The 21589-nt window shown below is 40.4% G+C and overlaps 1 protein-coding gene across 1 annotated transcript in view; it reads left to right on the top strand.

Moving 5' to 3' along the window:
• The window catches only part of CFTR (CF transmembrane conductance regulator), a 106681-nt gene extending 85487 nt beyond the window's left edge, over window positions 1–21194 (top strand). The window contains exons 22-28 of the mRNA XM_077338429.1: window positions 409–654; window positions 2995–3150; window positions 11449–11538; window positions 13915–14087; window positions 16256–16361; window positions 17727–19869; window positions 20227–21194. Of these exons, the coding sequence (XP_077194544.1) occupies window positions 409–654; window positions 2995–3150; window positions 11449–11538; window positions 13915–14087; window positions 16256–16361; window positions 17727–17933 (978 nt within the window). The 3' untranslated portion in view covers window positions 17934–19869; window positions 20227–21194. The remainder of the gene's footprint in view (window positions 1–408; window positions 655–2994; window positions 3151–11448; window positions 11539–13914; window positions 14088–16255; window positions 16362–17726; window positions 19870–20226) is intronic.
• Window positions 21195–21589: the final 395 nt, after the last annotated feature.

Raw genomic sequence — 21589 nt, 5'->3', positions numbered from 1 at the left:
GGGATTATCAATTCAGTCATAGGATGAACAGCATACATAAGAAGGAATGTTAGAGGATCCAATATTTGTACTGAGATTTTCACCTTAAATGAATTTGTTACCATCAGGGTTCCATTTTCAATTATGTTTGCAATGCAATCCTAAGAAGAGTATTTACTTAGTATTTATTTACTTCATTTGTATCCCTATTTTCTCCTCGATGGAGATCCAAAGTGGATTACAAGTTTTACCCCTTTCTTCATTAAAAGTCAGTATACTTAGAAATATGTAACTCCGCTTAGGATGACTCTTTTGAGACTTGTGAAGATTGTTGTTGTTACTTTCTGGAATAAATTTCATACAAGAGACAAAAATATTTTCGGTGTATTTTTAAAGGAAAACTTTGATGCTATTTTTTCTGGTTTTCAGATGCGGTCTGTAAGCCGAATATTTAAGTTCATTGACATGCCCACAGAGGAAACCAAATCCAGTACTCCAGTGCCACAAAATGAGCAGCTTTCTAATGTCCTCATAATTGAAAATGAGCATACAAATGATAAGAACAACTGGCCATCTGGTGGTCAAATGATGGTTAAAGACCTCACGGCCAAGTACGTAGATGGAGGATTGGCTGTGCTAGAAAATATTTCCTTTTCAATAACTCCAGGACAAAGGGTGAGAATACATTTGTTGAAACCTATTTTTATATAAACTACCTATGAAGTGGCAGCTCTGCTACTAAAGAAAAGAATGAGCCATCCTTGGTTTCTAAGATGTAACAATTTACAATAAGTATCTGTTTTATTTTATTATATGGGGAATGGGCATGGCTCAGTGGTGGATGATTTGTTTGGCATTTACAAGGTCCCAGGACCAATATTTAGCATCTACAGCTAAGATCTAGTAGTAGGAGAGTGAAAGAGCTCTGGCCTGAGGCCCCAGAGAACTGTCACCAGTCTGAGCAGACAGTGCTGATCTTGATAGTTTGGTGACTCAGTATAAGGCAGTTTCGTGTCGTGAGAATATGTTGAAAGTTCTAAAGAAATCAGTTGCTTGGTTTCAGCCGAAATTAAAAACAAATCTAAAATTATTAGAATTATTACTTATAGACCAGTTATTGTGTAAAATCCTGGAGTATGGATTATATACAACAGGCAATAAATCTAGCTTCCTGTACTTGCACTGGGCTTCATTATCCATTTTTATATCTTCCTTGTGCTGTGGAAAGGTTTACTAATAAATGTAAGTTTGGGGCAGACTGACCCAAATAGAAAAGAAGAATGCAGGTTGGTGTGCTCGTAACGCATCACTGGCTACTGTGTTTATACCTTCATATGCTTTGAAGGTCCAACGGGCTAAAAGTACTTCCAATCCATCTTTGGGAAAGTTAATGTAGCACAACCCAACTCTGTATATTCTCCTGAGGGCAAAGTGCTGAATAAACAGCTAGCTACTTTCAACAGCCCATATTCTGTAAAATCTCTAAGTCTCTACTCAAAAGAAGTCCTACAAGGCAACGGCTAGCAACAGTAGCACTAGTTGACAAAGAAAGACAGACTTGACACACATTGAAAGGAAGAAGAGCCAGTTTCCGAGGGTGGCGGGCTATTAATCCAATAAATAAATAAACAAACATAAATAAATAGAGTTGGTTTCTATGCCCTGCTTTTCTCTACTCAAAGCAGCTTGCAATCACCTTCCCTTCTTCTCCCAACAACAGACACCCAGTGAGGTAGGTGGGGCTGAGAGAGTTCTCAGAACTGTGACTAGCCCAAGGTCACCATCTTGGTTGTACGTGGAGGAGAGGGAAAACCCAGTACTCCAGACCAGAGATGGCCACTCTTAACCACTACAGCATGCTGGCTCTCCAAACTGAATGATAATTGCTGTTGTAGGGTGGGTGATATTTTGTCAGCCTCTTAAGTTCGAAGACTGCATAGGAAAAGTTAATTAAGAAGGAAAAGATATCCTGCAGCTTTAGGAGAGTCTTAATTTGGGAAATGGGCAGCTGAAAAAATTCATGGCATGAAAATAAAGAAGATACCATTAAGCCTCTATTGAAAGCAAAGGAGTTTATTTTTCTCCAGGCAGTTGGCAAACAAAGCTACTCATTAAGAAATAAACATGTAAAATGAATTTGAGAACTGCAAAGAAAGCTGAGCTGAAGATCTTCCTATGAAACAATTCCTACATTCACAATCATATACAATCAATTAAAAATATTTAAAACTCTTGGTGTAGTAAATCAGTGGTCCCCAACCTTTTTCCGGCTGCGTGCATGCGCAGCCAAAATCGAGCATGCGCGAAAGTGCCGCTCATGCGCGATTTCGGCCGCGCATCGCGCATGTGAGCATGTGCAGCCTGGCCACGCATGCGCGATACGGAGCGCAGCCCTGATTCCCTCTCCCCCCTCCCGCAGTAAGAAGCTTTCCTGTCCGCAAGCTTGCGGCCCGGGGAAGTTTTTTACTGCGGGGGGGCGGGGAGAGGGAACCGCTGCCCGGCACCCTGGCCTTCGCAGCCCGGCACCGGGCCGCGTACCGCAGGTTGGGGGACCACTGTAGTAAATGACTTTAACGGAATGCAGTACCGAACAAACAGGCTGCAATCCCAAGAACATTTTCCTGGGAAATGAGACCCATTGAATGGTTAGGGTGACTCTGACAGGCACATAATTTTGGTATGAGACTTTTGACTACTGTGATAGTTGGAGGCTAGACTACAATATGAAGCAATTTTTCCCATTGTGAGGAGTGACATTTGGTAAAGTATATAAACAGAGGCGTATTCTGATTGTATAGACAGAAGAACAGATTCTGTAACTGGTTAACTGAAGTAACATTTGGCAGAATCCATCCCTAGCACTGTATATTAATGCTCCTACAGCATTAATATTTATGGTTCCAACCCCATTGCAACATAACCCATACACTTCTATGCTTTGTTAATTTCTAACATGTACATAATTAATTTATGAGTGGCAGCTTCTTCATTAATTTATGTCTATAAATATTGCAGGTGGGCCTTTTAGGAAGAACTGGTTCAGGGAAGAGTACTTTGCTCTTTGCTTTGTTAAGACTGATGAATACAGAAGGAGATATTCAAATTGACAACATCTCTTGGAACACAGTCTCTGTTCAGCAGTGGAGGAAAGCATTTGGAGTAATACCGCAGGTAAATTTACAAAAGAAAGGTTTGTTTAATCAAAACTACTTTGTCTGCATGCAGATACTAAATGCCCCTTTTCAGCTTTCAGTGAGTTGCTTTAAATGACAAACACACAAAGAACAAAACACAAAGCTTCCAAGTAGGACAGGACACATGTGTATGTGCACATGCCCCAGTAATAGATGTTCAAAATTTTGTACTTCACAATGGGCAATTCTAGTGCAGACTGTTGAAAATATAAATATGCAGGATACCAAAGGATACCCTCAGGCTTACTGAAAATGCCTTTCTCTCTCAATGTCAAATATATTTACCTAAAGTTAAAAGAAGATAGATTTGTACTTCAAAATTTCATAACCTGACTCTTCTTAATAGCAATGCTCACACGATCCTGTTAGCAATGTTACATTTCCCCACTGTTAATATTGTGTGTGTTTCAGAGAGAGCGAGTGTGTTATTTATAGTATTTATTTAAAAGTTAACCTTTCTTGTCCATAGTTCACCTGTTTCTATAGTTCCACGTCTCACATTAAGTATGAGCATTATTTTTTAAAAAAAACAGCATTCTAAGAGTTGGATACTCCCATTCTTCTAGAGTAGCGATCCCCAGCCTGTGGGCCGCGGACCACATGTGGTCCTTCGACTAATTGGAGGTGGGCCCCGAGGGACACCTTCTTCCCCCCCCCGACCCTTTACTTCATCCCCCCCCAGCTCTTTACAACACACTTCATTGTTGTGGCGTGTCTGTATCTTATTTTGAAGGGATGTTTAAACATTACCATAGCGATCAGAGAGTGCTAGGGCAGTGGTTGAGAGTAGAGGAGTAAACTACCCCCCCACCACCACGCTTCAGTAAAAGGCGTTGAGTGGTCCCCGACGTTGAGTGGTCCCTGGTGATAAAAAGGTTGGGGACCACTGTTCTGGAGCAAAGAAAAGACTCCTTTATCCAGAGCTGGCTTTCTCAATGAGGGTTTTGTGAAACCCTGGAGTTTCTTGACAGCTCTTGAAGTGCTTCCCAAATGAATGGTAATTAATTATTTTTTAAACATTTATCAGGTGATATCACTGTATATAGTCATGTCTACCTGCCCTCCCCAAATGGTCAATGATGGGCCTGGAGTAGGTGGGAAGGGAAAGAACCCCAGGTGAGTGTGTACACAGCTATGCTTCCCCACCATATTCTGCACCATCGCACCATTTCTGGGGTTTCTCAAAACCTGAAGAATATTTCAGGGGTTTCGCAGTGGTAGAAAGGTTGAGAAAGGCTGATCCAGAGGCTGAATCCACTTAGCAAGAGAGAGCCACTTGATCCAACCATATATTTTTCCTGATAGTGTAGATAATTAGCATTCAGTCCTAGAAGCATCTTTTGCTGTGCTGAGCCCTGTATAGAGCCAGGCAGTTATTTCTTTCTGCAGCAACTGCTGAACTTTGTGTTTACCCAGTGAAAATAGGTTGCTTAAAAGGTTTTTATGAGCAAAGGGCCATGCAACCTCTACTTGTTGGTCAAGTTATTAAAAACCTGGTAGTGGTGATAAGAAGCTACCAGTGGTCCATCTAGTCCAGCACTCTGTTTCACACAATGGCCAACCAGTTTTTCTGGAGGGCCTGCAACAGGGCAGAGGCTTCCCCTGATATTGCTTCCTGGCTCTGGTATCCAGAGGTCGGCTGCCTTTGGATGTGGACGTTTCCTGTAGTTACCATGGTGACTAGCCACTGATGGACTTAACCATGAATTTATCTAATATAGGTGATTCTTCAGTGGATCTTTTAAACCAAGCTTTTGATTTTATTTTGGTCAGTTATCAACTACAAAAGGCAAGAGCCGTTAATGAATAAAACAGGGCTGTTTTTGAATCTACCCATAGGTGATAATTGTAGAGTGTTTGTTTTCTCTCTAAGTTAACATGAATTCACTTTTCTGATTCATGGTCCAACACCTGCATATTAAACAACTGGATGTTATTCCTCAACAGCTCATAATTACCAGCTGAATTGTTGCATCTGCTACCATTTTCACTGCAGATTGTAAAATAATTCACAGAACAAAGCATTTTGTATTATAAACTTCACCTTCAGTATCAGAGCTAAAATTATTATGTATTCTCTGGAATATGGTTTCATATCTGCATCCTGGAAGAGGAACAAACTTTTAAACTCTCCTGGAGATGAGAGCCTGTAAACAATATGCTATCCCTATCCGCTATCTTCAGAAATAGAATTCAACACATCTAAAACAAAAGCTTTTGATATTATGTCCTTTTGGATTATCCTGGCCTTCATATAACTGACTGTTTTTTGTGCTGATAACAATGGAATTGCATGCAATTTTCAGTATGCAAAAGCTATTGTTCCAGTTTAGTGTTTCTGTTGTGTTTTTTGCCTGCCATCTACTTTTCACACTTTTATCCTGCCCATTGCCCAAGGAGCTTAGGGTAGTCTACATTGCTCTTCCTCCTGCAGTATAATTGCTAAAGACATAAGGCCTATGGAAGGAAGGGTTAACTTCATAAAGTATCTTCCCTCCCTGTTTCCTCATGCTGTTTTTTTCTCCTCTTTGAAAAATGTGTAATTGGAAATGGAACACCAGAAAAATCAGCTGACAGGCATAAGGCCAAAGATTTTGCTGAGACCAGCCTCCGTGGTCTTCTAGGACAACATTGCCCAACCTCTTCCTAACCTAAATGAACAAAACTCCAAAAAGACTGGGACCCACTTCTGAATGCTTTGCAGTTTTATATATTTGCACAGGCTCTGTTTTTTTTTAATGGTTTATCATATCACGTCAATTTGGACTTGGGAACCACCCAACTAAAAAGTTTAAGATCAGTTAAACAGGAACCATAAGATTACATACAGCTAGTTCTTCTAGAACAGGAGTTTCTAGAACATGAACTGGTTAGAACACAATGGATCAATAGGGAAACAATTGCCATAATGTACTGGACTGAACATGACTCATGTCAGAAAACCAGAATGACATAGAAGGAAAAATCTGTGTTTTGTAGGCACTTCATAGTGTGCCACAAAGGAATTCCACCACCAATGTGCAGCTTAGAAATTACTATAAAGCACAGCACAAGTTATGAGAGTGGTTGTGTGGCCTCAGCCTTCTATCTTTCTTCCATCAACTGCTTCACCTCCAGCAAGCAGTCCTCCTTTGGCCTGTCCTTGTCCTGAGTGCTATATTACTCTTTCTCCTCTATTGGTGCTAACTTCATACACTGTAGGTAATTTGATTGAAGACTTGTTATTCTTTTACACTGCAATTGATATGGATGCATCTACATCTACATCAATACTATCCATGTTCACCATATTGGTATCAATTGCAGAGTTGGGGCATAGAATGTTCCCCATTCTCATTCCATTATTTTTATGGGACATTGCATTGCTTTAGCATGCTTTTCCATATTTGCAGCAATCTTCCAGAATGCAAATACCATATTATAGCAGAACTGGCTGTGTTGGTGTTCATTATTAAGCAAAGAGTAATATTTCATTAGCATTTCAAGTTGCCCACTGTAAGAAAACATGCTAGAGTGCAGGCTGGGACTGACATACAGTTCCCACACATTAACAATCCTTTGCTCTTTTCCCTTGAGGGAAAATTCCTGCAAACTGACCATACTAGATAATAGCAGTAGACAATAGGGATGATGTGGCACTTAACATTGTAATTTATCTCTGGTATCAAAGCTCATGACATAATCAGCTCTCTAGACTTTTAAGGGTGCCAGGGAGTCTCATAACCTCTTAAGAAATTTCAACATATACAACATATACATTCACTCCACCAAACCTAGCTGATGATCTAAGATATTACCTTTTTACTGAGAGTTACCCATGATTTGCTTATACTTAGTCAATTTTAGTTTTTTCAACTGTTTCATTTCCTTGGAGTCCTCCTCTTATATTTGGGAGAACATGTCCAACCCCACCCCCCAACCCCCAAATCACACCTGTCTTTTCACTCTTAAAGGAGAAACAGAAGTTGGATTTGTACAAACTTTTCAGATGCTGTTTTTCAGGATTCTAGTGCTAGTTTATTTCTTTTCAGTTGTTATGCTTCAATCCTATGATTACCTAATTGGAACAAACCCACTTAACACAGTAAACCCACATATCTGAGGTCAGAAGTGGTACCGCAAAGAAGCATTATCAGCACTTTGAGTTCCAATTGTAAGGTACTTGATTCATTACAAAGTAGGAAGTCCAGCAGGATGCAAAATACCAGTAGCAAAAATTTAGCATTGCAATGTACAGGGCCATCTGCTGCCCTATACTCATAGCAGATGTCTCAGGGAGTTCAATAACCATGGCAAATACTGAGCAAGAAGCAGTGTATGGCTTGCTTTCAAGAAGGACTCAGTTGTGTAATGAGACTTTTATCATAAGTTCTCATTGATACCCATGGCACTTAAAGTATCCTTGGATGGTTCAGGACCACAAGAGACCACAGGGAGAACCAAATGGTTGTGTTCCAGTTTATTGTTGTAAATATTTTATAACTAAATGACAACATTACTTGCTGACTAGCATTTAACAGACCGTAGGAAATGCGTGAATGAAAAAAACTATTTTAAACCTCACATTGCCAGGTTTTTGCCCTTTAAAACTCTGAGCTAGTACGTATATTTCCTATGCCTAGGTGAATTTGTGAAAGAAATTCTCATCTTTTTTCTCTGAATCACAGTATTATCACCTGCAGACTTCGTATTTATGTATGCACACATACACACATCATAGAACAAGTCCCATATATAAACTGATCTGTTATCAGTAAAATAACAATATTAAACAAATTCCAGAACTGAATCTTCAGATTGTACTTCCACATAATCCCTTCTTGGAAACCATCCTAAAGATTCCACTTTGATGAGGAGAAAAGCCCATGGTGGCTGGACTCTCAGATACTTCCTGCATCCTGTTTCACATTTACCTTGTTTTTTTTAGTCACTTGTAAAAGTAAGGGAAGTTTCAGCATTTCACAAGCACTCATTTAATTTCAAGATATTTTTTCTTCAGTGTTTGCATGTCTGTGCATTCAGGTAATTTTCAGGTAATTTTAATTCACCAATGTGACGCTGGTTAAACACATGGCCAGATTATGTAGCTGAAATTAGGAAATTACTTTCTGGATACAGAAAAGGGGATTAACATTTTTAATGGCATCGATTTACAAAAGAGTAATATTAGCAGGAAGCCTAGCTGATTCAGAAGAGAAAACTTGATAAGAGATATTGTAGGTATTATGCAAGTGTTATTCAAGTGCTCATTTGTTTTCTAAAAACTGGTTTGTTCAGTTAAGTTTTCAGGACTCCAAAATATGTGCCTGATTACTTTAATATACAGCAACCCAAGTGTAAACACTGCTATGCTACACTTAGTTTCCTCTGTTGTATTCATGCAACCACACCCGGTAATCTGTAGAAGCTGATCTTGAGGCAAAGAGCATTGCTAGTACCTCTGATCATGAGAAACCATCAAAAAGCATGAGAGGGAAAACCATCATAACATACTAAGCCTGGCTCAAAAAGGTTAATTTTTTGTTGTTAGAGACAAATATCCAAATAATTCACCGCACATCACACTAACAAAAATGTGCAAGGCACTTTTATTCCTGAATGCAACTTCTCCGATGTCTTCTGCATTTTGTGTGTTTAAGCCACATCGTTGACAGCTCTTTTGGAGTGGAAGATTAATATAAGGTTGCATCCCTTCTTCTTGGGCATCCATCCCACTGAGTTCAGAGGAATTCATTTTGTAGTAAACTTGTATAAGGTCAGAGGTACAAGCATGCTATTAAAAGCAAATGCTTCACAGATACCTTTTTATGATGCTTGACTGGAAGCATCCCACATACCAGAAATTGCACACTTTGATATGGCAAGTACAGATGTAAAGACGCCCTTAGTCAGGTCTGCCATTTTTTCAGGCATTACTGTCAATTTAGTAGTCAATACAGCATCATCTCTGTCAGTATGAATAGTTCTCCCCAGCTCCATTTCCCCTCCTTACCTCTTTCAATCAAAGTTCATGGAAATAGGAGCCAGGATCAAACTTGTGAAACAATACAATATTATCTCATGTTTTCCATTAGAAAAGTAAATGGATATGGAAGAGGTAAAATCATTGGCTGTCATCTCCCATCCCTTATACCCAGCGTTTTTTCCACGTGAAGAATGGAAGGAAAGCCATCATGGAACTTGCATGATTTGTGTGTGTGTGTGTGGGGGTGGGGGAATCTTTCCACAGGCAGCAAATGTTACATTTGTTCAATCTTCTAAGAATAGTTATGAAAGAGTTACTGTCATTTAAGGCAGAATAAATCACGCCTGTCAAAGACCCATTATGCACGGGGGGAGTAACGCACATTCGGGGTGGGATGGCGGCGACTAAAATCACCGATAACGCACGGTGCCGGCTGCAACCGGCCGCAGCTTCGGTGCATGCTGCCAAAAAAGCTGCATTAGCGAAACGCGGAAGAAAGCGCAGCTTCCGGGTGACCGGGGTGCAACCAGAAGCAGCGCCGGGATCGCCGCGTGCATAATCGGTTACTCTGGGTTTTGCCGCCGTCGTGCCCCATCCCATGCATAACCAGTGTGCTTCACATCTTCCCCCTCCGCATTTTCGATGTGCCCCAAAATCTCCGTTTCGGCGGCCGTGCATAATGGGCCAATGAGATACACAGTCTCTCACACTCCTCCAGTCCTCAAAGACATTAAGCAAACATTGAGTTTTGACTATATGATCCCTTTTTTTCTGAGCTACAGTCTCATGTCTATGACTAGCAGGTGGAGACATAAAGAAAGCAAAGTTTATAGAAGAAGTGTTGGTCCTTATATGGCGCTTTTTCTCTATCAGGAGGAGTCTCAAAGCGGCTTACAATCGCCTTCCCTTTTTTCTCCCCACATCAGATGCCCTGTGAGGTAGGTGAGAGAGCCCTGATACCACTGCTCAGTCAGAACAGCTCTATCAGTGCTGTGGTGAGCCCAAGGTCACCCAGCTGGCTGCATGTGGAGGAGGAGCACGGGATCAAGCCTGGCTCGCCAGATCAGACGTCCGTGCTCCTAACCACTACACCAAGCTAGTTCTTAACTCCGTTTATTACCAAGGGCAGTTGTTTTGCCAGGCCTATGGTTGAGGCCTGGCATATATCTGATTTCAGCTGACCTCCCTGCCTGATTCCTGTCTGGATTCCATGAAGTCAACTCTACACAAGTTGATTTTGTATACTGGCCCCTCTTTTCTTCCCAAACCAAAGGCAGAATTGTGCAAATTGTATGATGATTTTATAATGTTACTAGCTTCAAAGCCCATTCCTAAGAATGGGCCTTGGAAGGGGCCAGGCAGCTTAAGGTGGCTTTGGGCCGCAGCTCGCAGCCAGATCAAATGGGGTGGGTGGGGGCTGGGCAGCTTGATAGCAGGGCCAGGACAGAGCTCCTTAGCAGGCAGTTAGCAGTCCGGGAGGCCCTCATCAGCAGGCCCAGCCTAGCAGGCCAAGAGGCCCTCATTAGCAAGCTCTCCACCATGACCCTTTGTCCAGGGCCTCTCCCCTTATCTGCTGCTGGCTCCAGGCACTGGAGCGTCTGAGAGCAAAGAGGCTAGAGTCCAGGGATGGAGAGCGGGAGCTGCAGGGGCAGGGCCAATCAGGGTAAAGCTGGCTGCACCCTGATTGGCCCTATTCTAACTTGGAAAGCCGGACACGTCCCACCCTCTAGGCTGTTTCATAAATATATAGAAGAACAACAATGGATAAGGATTTTATAAGTAATTTAATGTTGAGAGTTTAAATGTTTGGTTTTTGCAACCTGCCCTGAGCCCCTGGAGAAGGGCGGACTAAAAGCCTGAAAATAAATATCAGCGAAGAGGAACGCTGGTCCAAAAGAGACCAAAGAATTCAAAACTACAGCAAGAAGCCCTACTGGGACTGTTGTGTGATGCTGTTTGGTCAGGTAACATAAGCAAAGTTTCTGCTGAAGAAGTGACCTATATCAGCTAGCAGAGTCGGGTCTTTAGCAGAAAGATTGTACATACTTTAAAAACTAATTACTTCATGCACTACTAGGAACAGAGGATGCAACTACTTCACACCATGTGGGTGTGACTGCAACTTTACTGGGGGGCTGCCGAACTTCTGGTATGACTATCATCTAGAGTACTGTTGGGGCAAACAAATTGTTAAGTATACTATAGAGCACATTAAACAGAATACATCAAGTTTGTTTAGAGATGAATATTGAAGTGTTAGCTTTATACCTGGTTTAATACATGCTGTTAAAAAAGAACTCTACTCCACAGAAAGTATTTATATTTTCTGGATCATTTCGGAAAAACTTGGATCCTTATGGTCAATGGACTGATGAAGAATTGTGGAAAGTTGCTGAAGAGGTAGAGATGACCATCTTTGTTATTTAAGTTATTTAAGTAAGATCAGTTTTATTTCTAGATAATTATGTTGTGTGTTGGTGGTGGAAGAACCTCTCCTGCATCAAAGAAAGGTTTATACCAGATTAGAGCCCTGGTAGTTAAGCAGAATGGATTCAAAAGACACAGCACAAAGCATAAGCAAACAATTGAAACATGTAGTTTGTATAGCTGTTTATATTCCTTCACTGTAGTGCTTTGTACCTCCATCTGCTTCCTGCTGCTGTCATACAACAAGCCAAGAGTAACAATAAATTACTGTACTACCTAGTTCTACAAGACCTATTAGGATCAAAACTTAGATATTATTAAGTAGCAGTTATCCAGAAGTACCAGATTCAAGTGGTTAGATGGAATTTAGGATCAAAAGTTCAAGAGAAGTTCATTACGAATGTATTTTTGTTTGTTTGAGAGTTCAGTCCATGTTCCTTGCACAGCAGCTGTAGGGAATAGCTTTTTAAAAAAAAACAAAACAAAGAAGAGCCCCCCCCCCGGTGTTTTCCCATGGCACAACTTTGTTATTTCCCCATTTTTACAGTTCATCATGGATTATCTGCAACATTTGTTCATTATAATGGCAATAACTGTGAGCAAAAAGAAACAGCATTATATTGCATAGTCTTCCCATTCTGTTCCAGGAAGGAGGGGTAGGCACTTCTTCAGAAATTCCTGTCATGGCATCACACTGTGGTGGTGTTCTGTTCTTTGTAGCTATCATTTAGCATATTTATTTTGCTCATGGTAACCTAAACATCCATTTTCTATTGAAAATATTCAACCAGAGGTTAACAAAACACAAAAACACCTGTACAGGCAACTTCATGTCTTAGAGACCAGTTCTGCATCCAGTACTGCACAGTGAACCACTTTTAACATTCATGGACATTTCAAAATGGCATAGGCAGTTTTTTCTCAGAGAAAAACAAAGTAGGAAGCTTCACAGCAATGGTGTGCTTGGCAGTACTGAACATAGTGTAATATCCTGTCAATCAGTTTTCATTGCCAGTACAGGCAAGGGCCAACATGCCACACCTGAAAATTCCATAGATCCACTGTGCCCTCACTTCCTCATTTGCACTTCCTCAGAATAATGGTGAACCATCTCACAGTGTGTTTGCAAGTAAATAAAATCAAAATGAAACATGCTGTTGTACAAACTATGTTTCTGCACATGCTATTTTGTCTAATTCTGTAAAAATTATTCACACCTTCCCAGACTATATTTTAATATCTTCCTAGACCCAAATCAAGGGCTTTTCCACATTTATTTATTTTTATCAGATCTGGCCCCATACTGCTTCAGTTTATCCTGATTTCTGCATGTATTTTTGTGCCCTTAGTTTTCATTTTGGTATTTCTCTCCCCCCCCCCCCCCCCAATTTCTTTTCCAGGCTCTTTGGAGACCATTTTTACCCCAGTGTTTTTCAGGAAGTTGATTTTGAACCAGCTTTTTCCTAGTGCATGATGCTGATATCAGTTTTGCTTGTCCCACCCACTCCCACACTCACCCAGCCCCTTTTCAATGACTGGACTGTTGTCAAAATCAAACCCCTCCCTCCCCCCCCCCCACACACAGAGTGTTCACATTTTTGAAGGCCCTAAAATATCAATATAACACTGTAGTATAAAATGATAGTTTAAGTTGGTTCTCTGGATTTCTAGTTTTCTTTCTTCTTTTTTTTAAAAATAAGTCTCTATCTCCCTCCCTTATGGAGATATAGAGAAAAAGGAAGAATCTAGAGGAGGAAGAATCTAGAGACTAAAAAAATTAAAGTGAGAATTCAGAGAACCTGCTTAAACTATTATTACAGCACTACAGCATTTATCAATACTGGGCCTTTAAAACCATAAAGGGGGTGCTGTAATACCACCAATGATGCCACCAAAGACAACAGCACCTTCCCCTGAAAATCCTCATTATTTAGCTTTGTACAGAAGAAAATAAATTGTTCCACAACTGTAAAAATGCACAAACCGATTCCTGTACTTATGGATTGACTCCCAAGAAAATCAAGAGTAACTTCAGTGTATAGAAAAAGATCCAAGCAGCTATGATAGCTAAGCAGCTATCATAAACTTGAGAGTTTTCAGACTCCCCCCCCCCCCCACACACACACACACACTGTGGGATTTTCTCACATGCTGGTTCTGAAACTCTGATCAATTAAAAAAAATCTTATGTGCCAGGGAAACCATTAATCAAGAAGAAAAATATACATTATTTTCAGCATACAGCATTATTCCACAGTTCTTTGGTTTGCTTTGATTAAATTATTTACCCTTATGTTCTGTCCCTAAACTGCATGGCACATATCTATTGCATATCACTTTAATTTATAGGTTGGACTGAAATCTGTAATAGAACAATTTCCAGGGAAACTTGATTTTGTCCTTCTGGATGGTGGCTGTGTTCTCAGCCATGGGCATAAGCAGTTGATGTGCCTTGCCAGATCGATCCTCAGTAAAGCTAAAATTCTTCTTCTTGATGAACCAAGTGCTCACCTTGATCCTAAGTAAGTATTGCAAAACTATTTCAGGATAATAATTATTCAAACCCAATGGCTTTGTTGATTCAGTTCACTCTCTCTACTGACATAATTATCTTTTATGATATTTTATTGAAGTTTTGAAACATCTATTTTTGTAACTCAAGCAGTTTCACTGAATTTGTACTGATGGAAGATTATATCAGCACTTTGGAAAATATTTAGTGTCTAGGAATAGAGATGGGCATGAATCACAACATTTTGGTTTGATTTGGAATGCTTCCAGATCAAACCCCTGAACCCAAATGACCCAGAAGCCCTGAAACTAATTGGCCTGGTTTGGGTTGGTTCATCTCACATCTTCTCCCCCCCCCCTCACTTCTAAGTGGGGGGAAGTGCAGTGGAGCACTAAAATAGCTTCTAGGCATTTTGGGCACACAGTGAAAGGTGTGTACGCCTTACTGCAAGGTCAAAATGACTGCTAGCTATTTTGGGGGACCATTTTGCTCCCTCCCAAATGGCCTGTAGCCATTTCAGCCTCATGGGAAGGGGGGGCAAGCCTGCCTGATGTGAGGCTAAAATGACTACCAGGCATTTAAAACCTCTGTTTTGCTTCCCTCAGTTTGGAAATGGGGGCAGCAAAATAGAGGGTTTAAATTGCCTGAACACTGAACCCAACTGAAAAAGGTCCAGGAAGTATTTGGAGAAGGTACCTCCTCTGAACCTGGGTTTGGGGTGGGGGGTGGGGATTCATGATAGACTTAAGGTCATGAACTGATTCATGCCCATCGCAATCTATGAGTGCTTTATTTTGGTGGAAGTCTCAAACATTTTTCAGGTTTGGGGTTAGAAGAAACATACATATATACATAGGTTGCATTCAGATGACAAAACAGCCTTTGATTAATATGCAGTGAGGCATGAACACAGCTTTGTTGCCATGCTTGACTCCTCCCTCTGTCCCCTTCCTTTTGAGTGCAGAACTTGATTGCCATTACATTCTAAAACAACTGCCTCAGTGAATTATGGAGAATCCCCTCAGGCTAAGAATCCTGAATCTCAGTTAAATCCCAGGTTAGAATCCTGATTTGCAGGAAGTAAACAACATAAAATGCTTGTCCCTAGACATCCCAGCAACTGAAGCTTGATCAAACCAGGAAGTTTTCAATCATGCTCAGCATGAGGAGGAGTGGGTGGAGGGCACAAGCCCAGCAATAAACTATGCTCATGCCTGATGAGAGTTTAATTACAGCTTATCATGGTGTTTGAGTGCAGATACTGCACAGAAACAAACCATAAATGAAGCTTGTCATACTTTCTTGCAGTTTAAGCTACAACTCCTTGTTTAGGTTTAATATGATGCCCTGTGAGTTTTAAATGTTGGAGGTAGACCAGGGCAGAGTCTGCACTTACTTTCTTTATTCCATTGTCAATCCTGTTGAATTCAGATCGCTTTGAACTCGGGTCTTCCTCTCCCCCCCCCCATTGAAACAGGAAAGTGTTCTGCACGTGGTTAGGGTAGTTCAGAAGGGGGGGGGAGCCAAGCCTCTTTCTTTCTTTTCTTGTAGGGTGGGGGGACAAGATCGAAAAAGGCAGAGGAGGGAGGAAAAATCCAGGACCCATAGAAGTTGAGAGAAGTTAGGGGTTTCTTCTTTAAGGCAAGCTTGTCACATAACCAGGTGTGACCTATCAGAGGTTCTCTACTATGGAGCTTTCTTTCCCAATCCGGATTTGAAAAATATTGAGCATTAAAAGCACTCTAAGATATCGCACAATAAAGGTAGGGTCACTCCAGATCAATCCTTCTTGCTGCAGAAGGAAAATTTAAATTGCCCAAAATCCAAACGGAAATTGCATTCTGTGTAGAGGGCAGGGACTGAATCAACCTGGGATTGGAATAAAAGCTCCGTGCAGTTTACACCCAGAAGGCTTAGTGGCGGATTATCCTTTTTAGCAGAGTACCTCCTGGTTAGGGTTAGGTCAACCAAAAGTGGCAGAACTCTTGTGTTTTTAACAGCTAGGTTACAGGCAGAAATACACCAGGTACACTATTTCCTATCACTGCATTGTGGAACACTTAAAGGTTACATCTCATCTGAACTGTAACTGCCATTATTACAATGCTACAACACCTTAGTAAACATAGTAAAAAGTTTATCACACTGTTCACATATTAAGATCTGCTTATCTTTCAGGACGTTTCAAGTGATTAAAAAAACTCTCAAGCAAGCTTTTGCAAACTGTACTGTAATACTTTCAGAACACAGACTAGAAGCACTACTAGAATGCCAGAGATTTTTGGTGAGTGTCTTTCAAAGTTTGGACACAGTATCTTTGATAATCTGTCATATACTGAATGTGCAAAGAAGCAGAATCATATCCCCGACCTTTATACATTCTGTTGACCATAGAAATTTCTATTCCAATATAAGTCTGAGACAGAGCAAGAAGTGAAAATCCAAACATTTTATATTTCTGTATCTTATTGTTACAAACAAAAATAATGCATATTCTATTTGGGGGGATTTTTTAAAAAGTCATTCTATACTAGGGCCTGCCAGTTCTGGATCCACAGGGTGAAACAGCCCTTGAATACTAATAGTTTCAAAATGACATCCTTCAACATACTTTTTTATTTAAAGAGAGACATTTAGAGGGAAACACCAAGTTCCCTATCCAGGTACTCATTGTCCAGAACACAGTTTTCTGTTTTTGTTGTTCTGGACAATTGGGATAACAAGAACATAGTACAGTTAGTCAGTGACAGCATTAACTGTTTCATGAACTTGTTTGATAGCCATATTGCTAACTGGGATGGAATTTTCCATGAAACCAACCAACTGCATAGGTAAAATAGCTTCACATTTGTGAAATCACTGGTTCCATTGTGCACATATTCTGGATTTCAAGAGCATTTTCTTTAGCTTGTTTCATAGAAGCATGCGTGCACACACAAAAACTCTTAGGTTGGATACAGTCAGTTTTTATGCAGGTAAAAAAACAGAGAGAAGGGGGGCTCCTTTGAGCAATAAGATAGCTCTGTGAGGAATCAAGAAAATTGTGTGGATGAAAAGCATGTGCAGTGGGAGCTGGGGAATTAGGTGATCTTGAAGGAACAATCTAACTGGTACTAATATCTTGTGTCTAAAATGTGAATTTTTAGTTTTTTTGTGGGGAAAATAATTATTTGGTGTTCTAATTGCCATTCCTGAACCAGTGGGTCAAATAAAGCAACATCTTCAAACCACAGGAATCTCACGTTTGAATTACCACTATTTTATGAAGGAAGAGCTAATAAACAGATTAAACAGGCATACTGTAACAGTATTGTGAAAAACCTGGATTTTGTTTGTTGAGCACTAGAATATTTGGATTTTTTTGAGGTCCTGAAAATAATTAAAAATCAAGCAACCAACCATATAATATTGTACCAGAGCCACGGAAATAGTCTGAAGATCTCAGAGGTATCTCTAGAACCAAGTTAGTTTGGTCTCGAACAAAAATTAATGTAACCATGTTTCACTTTAAATATCAGATAAAAGGTGAATAAGAAGTATTGTAAAAGATACAATTATTAGTTTCCTAAAATTATGCTACATAGCTATATTGTTATTCACAAGTAGAGTTTCGGTTTGGAATCCTGACATACCCATTTCCTTTTACTAGGTAATAGAAGACAATAAAGTCAGACAGTATGAATCAATCCAGAAGCTACTCAGTGAGAAAAATTCATTTCGACAAGCCATCAGCCATTCAGATCGAGCCAGACTGTTCCCAATGCATCCCAGAAATTCAAGCAAACGCCGGTCCAGGCCTAAAATCTCTGCCTTGCAAGAAGAAACTGAAGAAGAAGTTCAAGAGACTCGTTTGTGAAGATGAATTAATATGTCCATCATTAGAGTTAGATTTCTGCGGAACACTGGAAGAGGACTGAAAAAAGCTTCTAAAAAGTGCAAGAGCAGGAACAAATTAAGGATTCAAATTACTAAGAATTACTTTGATACACAGAGTAAGGAATTACTCTGTCGAAGAAGCTTCAGTTCCAGGGTCAAACTGGCTACCAAGATTACCATGTTAGACCTGACTTCCACAGAAATTCTTTTCTGCTGTTCACTCACATACACATTAGTAGGATCAAAATCAAAGTGGAGAAAGATAGACAATTTTTAAAAAATCTGAGTAAACTGGTTTAAAATGATATCTCCATTGGTATGACACAATGAATGTATTAGAGTCTACACTCATAGTGCAATCCTAAGCAGGTCTACTCAGAATCTTACAACAATCTATTCAGTCGGGCAAAGCCCCAAGAAAATGTTCTCAGGATGGCATTATTCATCTCCTGCAGTTAAGTCTTTGGCTCTTGAACTGAACACATTGATTCTAAGACTTGTTTATTGAGTTTAAAACAAGCATTATAGATATGGCACAAAGAGATGATAAACTGTATTTATTTCTGTGAAAGTTTAAATATCTCTGCTATCTCAAGCAAAACAGCATGGACACAGTTTTGCCCACAACTACTAGCCCTAAAGGTAAAGGTAAAGGTATCCCCTGTGCAAGCACCGGGTCATGTCTGACCTTTGGGGTGACGCCCTCTAGTGTTTTCATGGCAGACTCAATACGGGGTGGTTTGCCAGTGCCTTCCCCAGTCATTACTGAAGTCTTTACTTAGAGGATCTTACTTGGTGTTCTTGGGGGGCGGGGGAGAAAACTGATGCCAAATAGAAATTTATAATTTCATAAGTTCTTTTAAAAGCAGATATAAATGCAGTTGTTCAAAAGGAATAAGACTTGCGGGTAGTCTGGAGGCTCTGTTTAGTTGAAAATGGATGTGTAAAACTTGCTGCAGCCATGAAGTATTATGTGTGCTTCTCTGGAAAATACTATGAATGCAGAGACTGGAAACCTAATTTAAAGCAATAATTTAAATTTTGATATCTTTTGATATTTTAAATAATTTAAATTTTGTTGATTTAAAGATTGGCCTAGACAATGAATAAGTAACAGCCGATATATTTCAATAGATTTCAAGCATCTGACAACATGAACGTACAAACAAATATGTAGGTAGGTACATTAATTTTAAAAAGGAAAGTTTCCATTCTTTTATGCACAGGCTTCAAATAATAAACCTTATTCATAGTCACATTTCCCCTATGCTTGGGTTAGAATGCTTGTCATTGCTTATGTTACTCACTGGAAAGCAGCTGAAGTTAAGAAGAATTTTCTTCACAATGACAAAGGCCCATCAATTGGGGGAAGGCACAGCAGTCTTTGCCCAGAGATCAAGACACAAAACTTGTACATCATAATGCAGAGAGCTGCAGTTAAAGATGATAGTGAGAATCTTGATATTTCAGATGAAATCCTACCAGACATGGTTGTATGTCCTGCCAGAGAAGTAGAGAACAGATTAGAAATAGGAGAAAAGAAAGCAACAAGAATTATACAAGGTTAAGAGTAATAATGATTTTGTGCCAGAATTTTTTTACATGGTTTTCTTTTTAAAAATATAGTTCCTGTAGCAAAGGATAAAAGATGTTTGGGATGAAATCTTTTTATATGCTTTGGTTTTTCAGTTTACCTGAAATGTCTCTAGAGTATTTATTTTAATATCTTTATTACAAGATAAGAATATTCTGTATTTTTAGAAGAATTGTGCTCAATGAAGAATGTATTTGTATGCATATAATTTTTATATATCTGAAAGAAATACTTTTATGGGATTACTGCTCATTTTAGAAAAACTGGAAAAACAGCAATACTCCACCAATGTATCATGTCTTATTTTTAAGCTACAACAGTGGTCCCCAACCTGTGGGCCGCGGCCCGGCGCCGGGCCGCAAAGGCCATGGCGCCGGGCCGCGGCTCCCTCTCCCCGCCCCCCCCCCCGCAGTAAGAAACTTCCCGGGCCGCAAGCTTGCGGCCCGGGAAGCTTCTTACTGCGGGGAGGGCGGGGAGAGGGAATCAGGGCCGGGCCGCGCCCCGCGGGTGCGGCCGGGCGCGGCCCGCGGGCGCGGCCGGGCGCGGCCCGATCCGCGGGCGCGGCTCGCGGGCGCGGCCCGAAGCGTGGGCGTGGCCCGCGCGGTCCCTGCAGGCGCGGCCCGATGCCCTGCCGGTCCCCAGCCTGATAAAGGTTGGGGACCACTGAGCTACAATACAGACATTAATCCTGATTGAGAGAATGTGAGCTGATGTACAGAACATGCATATAACATTTTGGGAACAATATCTACTTTACCAGTACCTTTTGTTCTATGTTAGTAGCTGGATAATCAAACACACTTAATGAAAAAAGGAAACTCCTGCTTCATGATATCCAGTGTTTCTGTAGAGAAAAATATTTCCTCCTTTCTTATCTCTTAAGATTTTAATTCTTGAGATGGAGAGAACAAACACTAAATTAAAAAGCAAAGTTTGAAATGGCAGGACAATATTTTGAGAAGTAATATGTATCTTTCTCATGTCCTTCTGTATTTATCCTTTATCTTGGCTACAGTGGTGATGTGGGCACAAACCAGCACCTCCGACAGCTGCGGTATTATCCTTCATTTTTTTCTGACAGGAGTCCAGTATTCCTGGGTGCAGGTTGAGTGCCCGGAAAGCTTCATTGATCAGAGGGTACAGCAGGACAAAAAAAAAGGGGGGGGTAGGTATGACAGGAAACTATGGTGCTATCATACTGCAATACTTTTAAAAGTTATGTCCACACATAGCCTCAGTTGTACTTGTGTCTGGCTAAAGTTAATACAACTTAAAACATTTGATCACACAGCTGAGTTGGTTTTGGTGAGCATTCAGCCTAGGTCACACACAAAAGTCCTGCATATTTGGCCTTTGGAAAGATGGACAAGCATGTGGCTCAGTTCTCCATCTCAGCCTGGGTAGAACATACACAGGTCCTGTCTGAAGCAGCATTAGTTACTGTAGGAGAGTGCAATTGATATATATTTGCAGAAAACCAAACATTTGGTTCAGAATGCCATAGCTACAATGTCTTGCCATCCGATAATACAGGAATGGATTAGATGAATTCTGACCCATTAAAACACAAAACAAGTTTAATTACTTATTTATTACCAAAATTAAAAACACTGTGTACAATGTCAATAAAAATAGATACTTTGTGTATTCCTGTATTTTACAATATCACAAAAACCATTCAAAGCCACAATACCATCCAATCTTATCTTTCCCTAACTGCACAAAATGGTGCTCATTTTAGCAACCCTAAAGCTGCGAAATATATTCTTATTTTACTGATTGTGTGGGTATATCTGGTGAAATACAGCTTCTAACAGAGACTGGTACTTTTTCATGTCATAAAATAAAAAGGGAGAGGCAGATGGGCTCTTAGTTGAAGCTGAACCCAGGTACAGAGCATCCCTATCAGCTAGAGACTGGAGAAGTACCAGTTTTTCCATGTAGCACTTGTAGTTTGTGCTATAGGCTCCGCGGTTCCAGCAAAGCCCCTGAATTGAGTGACAGAGAGCTTGCCAGACAGCACACATGCAGAGAGCTTAAGC

This window comes from Paroedura picta, chromosome 5 (genome assembly GCF_049243985.1).
Source record: "Paroedura picta isolate Pp20150507F chromosome 5, Ppicta_v3.0, whole genome shotgun sequence".
NCBI classification, from domain to species: Eukaryota; Metazoa; Chordata; class Lepidosauria; order Squamata; family Gekkonidae; genus Paroedura; species Paroedura picta.
This window is presented reverse-complemented; position numbering and strand designations above follow the sequence as displayed.